At 35.1% G+C, this 5,541-nt stretch overlaps 1 protein-coding gene across 7 annotated transcripts; it reads right to left on the minus strand.

The window, feature by feature from the left end:
• Positions 1–350: 350 nt before the first annotated feature.
• On the minus strand, positions 351–4,360 carry LOC131150563 (GDSL esterase/lipase At4g16230-like). 7 transcript variants are annotated; one of them, XM_058101363.1, is made up of 6 exons: positions 4,259–4,360; positions 4,047–4,159; positions 2,048–2,178; positions 1,156–1,401; positions 811–1,066; positions 351–722 (listed from the first exon to the last, which is right to left on the minus strand). In XM_058101363.1, exons 3-6 carry the CDS (start codon positions 2,051–2,053, stop codon positions 496–498), a joined length of 735 nt encoding a protein of 244 aa, XP_057957346.1. In that variant the 5' UTR covers positions 2,054–2,178; positions 4,047–4,159; positions 4,259–4,360; the 3' UTR covers positions 351–495. The 7 variants fall into 7 exon arrangements, with proteins under 7 accessions (XP_057957346.1, XP_057957348.1, XP_057957350.1 ...); XM_058101365.1 differs by having other exon boundaries at positions 2,048–2,136; positions 4,047–4,360; XM_058101367.1 differs by lacking the exon at positions 1,156–1,401 and having other exon boundaries at positions 4,259–4,357.
• Between the last annotated feature and the right edge of the window lie 1,181 nt (positions 4,361–5,541).

The following is a 5,541-nucleotide window of genomic DNA, read 5'->3' on the forward strand; positions in this document are numbered from 1 at the left end:
AACTCAATTTAATCAGCTGATGGCCATACTCAGCGGAGAGAAACAAGGAACACCTACCGTAAACTATGTTGGAAAAATTTCTTGTTCTAAAAATTGAATTTTGAACAATAGAACAACTGATCATGTTGTACCAGATTCAAAGCTATTAAAATGCAAAAATCCAATTTTCTCTGCAATTTTTTTACATTGAAAAATATACATTTAAATAGAGAATTTTAATCCTATTTTGGTAATACAAATATCACAGCAGTAACGACATTTACATCCCAACCATCTTTCCTAAATCATTTTCTCACAGCTCACGCCAACAATGTATTCTCAGTAGAAAACACCAAATTCCAAACCTCATATGTTGAAACAAAACTAAATAAATTTGTATCACTACCAAATAAATGGTGCCTCATCAGCCCAAAAAAATAAAAAATCCAATACCACTTCAAGGATAACGCTCCTTAACAGATTAAGAGATTTATATTTTGATCAACAAATCATGTTTCAACTATCAACAAGTTGCCTAATATTCATAGGCCAAATGTCCCTCGAGTCGTTTCCATCCATCAGACGCTTTGAGATGATTACATTAGCAGCATCAGAAGGATGGTATGCATCCCAGAAAAAATACTTCGATCTGTCTGGACAAACTTTAGACAGAGGAACACAAGGGAGGAGGCCCCCATGGCGGCCTGCGAGATGGCAACACGAAGAATTTGCATTCTCAAAACCTACAAACACAAAATGGCTAATTCACTAATCAAGAAGCCTAAGCTACAACCTTGTGAAAATGGATTTGATGAAGCTGAAGATACACACCATATGATGCATAATTTTGGATAATATCTTTGACAATGTAGTAACTATCTGCATAAACAAACTTCGATCCCCCAAGGTTTGCAGTAAGCTCGATGATGAGGCTCTTCAACTGGGCGTTGTATAACTTGGCCACCTTATTGACTTTTTCAGTACAATTGCCTCTGGAAGAAGGATTAGTATCCCTCATATATGGGATACACCCAATAGGTCCTACGTTGGTCACGAGGATCTTTCGAGCATCCAATTTGTAAAGTCTCTGCAGAAATTGATACATCTATTATGAAAGCATTTGTATTAGGTCGGAAGTGTGTTTCTAAATGTGGTGGGGGATTTTGGAGATTTTACTGTAAGTTGTAGCCTGAATTTTGAAATCAAGATGCCCACGAAGGTCTCTGGAGGTACCAACATTCGCTTGCCAATTGAGATAAAGGGCGTGAAGTAGTTATTAATGAAGTCATTTGAGCCAATTATAATTGTGAATAGAGCCTTATTCAGCAGATTCTGGGCTGCAGGAGCACCAACACTTGAGATTATGTCTTTCCTGGTATTTGCGAAGTTATCAATCTGCGCATCCAGGTTGATTCGGCCAATCTATGAATGAAATTCAGTTTGTCCATTAGTTTGGTGCATCTAAATGGAATCCTGAACTGGACAAAGTTATGGAAATTTAATCAATGTTATGTTCAACTTCCTACCTAGTAAAACTTTACGGCTTGGTTTGTTGTTATATCTTCAACTTCAAAATTTTAGACTCATCACTTCACACTATGGCTCGTGCTACTTGGATCATTTGTGGGTATATTATTAGTAGACTTAAGGAGAGGTCTCAACCCATGGTGTGGGTAACTACATATATTTCGTCATGCTTGGTTTTTCAATGAGAAAGACTTTTGACGTAACTCATTAAGATATCATATTAATATTTGGGCCTGGTAAGATCCACATTATTAGGATCTACAGAAATACATCTCACTTGTATGCATTCAAGTGCAAACATGAACTTTATAATTGGTGGATTAATTTAAATCATATGGGGAAGAACTGTTCTATTTCTTATTCCAGCTGTATGCTGGCTCTTGCTCCCACCTCATGTAGGTTTTTTGTGCAATTGAATGTCATCATCCAAATAGAGGTAAAAAAACAGATAGCAACTTGATGGTAAAATCTTGTAAAACATACTATGCTTTCTGAAGATTTTGAACAAATAATAATTAAAGTGGTGGGACAGAAGTCTTACAAACATATGCCCAGTGTGATTAACAATTCCACTGGCACCGGAAGCATAGTTGACACCCTGCAGAACCACTGCACCAACAGTTGTTGGAGCTAAGTAAGGAGGAATGAAATCTTTCAGACCCAATTCCTGACCTGTTTTAACAAATTCATAAAGGAACAAAACATGAAAAAAGAAAGAAAAAAAGAAAGAAACTCTGAGCATTTAAATTTTTTCAAACAGTAGCCATTACAAGCGAAAAAAGAAGAATCATATAGCATGAAAATAAACACTAGCCTATAATATCCATAACCATTCTTCCATTTGTGAATCGCCCGGTTGGACTCCCAAAATCAATCCCATTGGGTAGGCGATTGACCCTTGCGAGGGTGAAAAAGTAGTCATTGTTTCCAGCATCAACCAAAGAATCTCCAAAGATAAAAATAGCTGGATTCTTATTGTTTGCCTCACAAATCCCCGATAAGGCAAAGATAATATATATTAGGGACATAATCCCAACAATAATTTTTCTATCTGTGGCTAGGATCTCCATCACCAAATGTATATATGCACAAACACAGCATAATTTTTCTATCTGTTGCTAGGGTCTACACTATCAAATTGAATCTGTTGCCCCTTTTTATGCTACAAGGTCACTTAAGGAGCTAGATCATGGAAGCATCCAGAAAAGCAGAAACTGAACCCAAAATGTGAAATGTCTGCAATCCCTTGAAACTGCTATGGGAAATAGTATATAGAAGATAATGCCGAAGACTAAAGAGACAGCCTAAGAACAAATGTATAGAAATGGGCCGCTTAATTTTCGTCTGCCCACAAAAAATAGTACAAAAAAGTTTAGTATTCAAAAGGCTGGAAGCATGACAAATGGAATAACAGATTCAAACACCCACATTTCTTCCTAAGTCACTTAGAAACAAAAATCACTATATGATATAATGCTTTTTAATCTTTACTTTTTCAAAAGAAACATTTACAGTCTATTTGGAGCTTGAAAAATATTGAGAAAAGGAAAGGAAAATTGAAGAATTCTACCATTTCATGTTTGGTTATCAAGAAAAGTGAGAAATATATATATATATATACACCAAATCAATGAATAAAATTTAAAGTTTACAAATCCATAACGTTTGGTTATTTAATTTTTAATCATTTAGAATAAATTTTCATTTGAAGGGTCTGTTTGGATCAAATATTTTGTTTGGAAAGAGAAAAGGAAAGGAAAATAAAGAGAAAACTCAAATTTCAATGTATTTTACTCTTACTCATATTTGAAATACCATTAAAAATGAAAATTTATTTTAATATGATTAAAAATCAAGAAAAATCAAATATAAAGATTATAAAATCAAAATCTTGTTCATGCATTTGATATATTTTTATTTTCTTTATCACTTTTCTTGATAACTGAATATAAAATTGTAGATTCTCAAATTTTTTTTTTCCACTTCCTAAGGCTTGTTTAGAACTCAAAAAATATTAGGGAAAATATAGAGGAATCTTCTTTTTCATGTTTGGTTATTGAAAAAGGAAACAAAAAATATAACAAATTTATAAACAAAAATATAATTTTACACATCATTAATATGTTGATTTTTTAAAATTTTTAGTTATATTAAAATAAAATTTTAATTTTACACGTCATTAATATTTTAATTTTTAAAATTTTTAATCATAGTAAAATAAATTTTTATTTTTGATAATATTTAATAAAAAAATATATAAGAAAAAAAAATGGCTTGCTCCTTATTTTCCTTTCTTTTTTCTTTTTCCACGATTGATCCAAACGGAAATACTAGTTTCTGAATTCCAAACCGGCCTAACTGAATTTGATGCAAAAAGAAAATATATTTTCCTATTTTCTTTTCCTTTTCTTTTCCCAAACAAATCATTCCTCAAAAGTTACCCTTACTATCAGTTTTACGTTTGAACAGATTATTCAGATGCAGGTTTAAATTTGAAAGAAAAAATTAAAGGAGATATGGGCATTGACATCTTCTCTTACGGATTGGTGCCAAGGTGCAGCTGACAGGGAAGGCACAACAGCAAAGAGTCCATCGAATCAGCACTCCCCAATCGGCGAGAGAGAGAATCCATTAGGATTTGTGCAATTAAAACCTGCAATTGAAATATTAAAGAAAGTGAAAACAGGTAAGAAATCAAAGAGGAAAGCAAATTAATTGCGGTATCATAAAGCCGGAGCCAGAAGCCACTAGCCATTTTAGGGCTTCAATTCCTCGCATGCGTCGAAACGAATTGAATGCCATTGCTTGGAACGGCAAATGCGCATTTGTTGTTTTCCGAGTGACTGCCTTCATTATTATGCAGCGAGAAATGATTATCTAATATCCTTTTCCATAGCGATGTCACAGTCCGATTATTTTCACACTCTCGTGAAGGGCCGTGCGACGCCAGTTAAAGCACTCTTGTTTAACTAGTCAGTCTATCGTTTACCAACATTTATCCATGAAACACTTTCATTAGTATTCAATCAAATAGTAACGGAAACAGTAATCAATTCATGAAAGTCATGGCAAGCAAACAGTAAACATTGAAGTAAACGTAATTCATTAACAACACCTCCATTGACATGGTGTGTTTAGCGAGAGAGGCAAGTAGGTTAAACACGTTGACAATAGCTAGTGAGTTTTACAATGACTGATGAACACTCACCCTTTCCTAAAAAGGTTTTTATGTAATTATCATCCTGGTACTAGGAAACATCAAAGTGACCGAGGAGTCATACTACCTTATTTGACATACAAAGACACTACTAGCAGAAAATAACCCTACACTAGTATTTACATGATGGAAACCCATCTAAAGCACACGAGATAAGCGGTCACAGGCAAGCATAATGCCCTGAACAAGTTTAGCTCGTGACATTCTCCCTCACTTATGCGGTCGACGTCCTCGCTGACTTTGGCGGTAGGTACAAAAGTTAACTATCTTCTGCAGAAATCCAGCTGATTTCTTTGTCATCAAGGCATTTCCACTTCACTAGGAACTTTTGCCGCTTCTTCCTTGAGGATATGAACTTTCTTTCTGCTAAGATCTTTTCAACTTCACGTCCCTCAGGTTGCACTATCTTCAAATCTGCTCTATTGGACTGACTTCTGCTCAGGTTATTGGTGTTGGCGTTGAACGGCTTGAGGCAGCTGACATGAAACTATGGTCTTCTTCTCTGATCTACCCACTTCTTCATCTACTTAGAAGCTTTCTCCAGATAGGTTTGGGTAAACTCTGCATTCTGTCTCCCTTTACTGGTGAAGATGTACGTCTTGGGACTCTTTCGTCTCTATGGTTCACCCACTATGTGAGGTAACAACAGCAGCTGGCCTGTAACAAGCTCAAAAAGTGCTCTTGTTAGTTGTTGAGCTCCTTTGGACATTGCCACAGAATGGAGCCACATCAAGTAGTTGCACGTTATTCTTCTGGTTATGATTGAAAAAAATGGCACAAGTACTTTTTCAGTAGGTCTCTAAATCTCTTCATCTGTC

The sequence above is a fragment of the Malania oleifera genome, chromosome 3, assembly GCF_029873635.1.
Source record: "Malania oleifera isolate guangnan ecotype guangnan chromosome 3, ASM2987363v1, whole genome shotgun sequence".
Lineage (NCBI taxonomy): Eukaryota > Viridiplantae > Streptophyta > Magnoliopsida > Santalales > Ximeniaceae > Malania > Malania oleifera.

What these genes read in the sequence shown, in the direction of transcription:
- LOC131150563 (XM_058101369.1), bottom strand. Translation starts at nt 2,576, where the DNA reads ATGGAGATCCTAGCCACAGATAGAAAAATTATTGTTGGGATTATGTCC. An exon ending in AATGGTTATGGATATTATAG is followed by an intron (nt 2,179 to 2,320) that starts GCTAGTGTTTAT and finishes TTGTTAAAACAG; the next exon opens with GTCAGGAATTGGGTCTGAAA. An exon ending in ATCACACTGGGCATATGTTT is followed by an intron (nt 1,402 to 2,047) that starts GTAAGACTTCTG and finishes TTTCATTCATAG; the next exon opens with ATTGGCCGAATCAACCTGGA.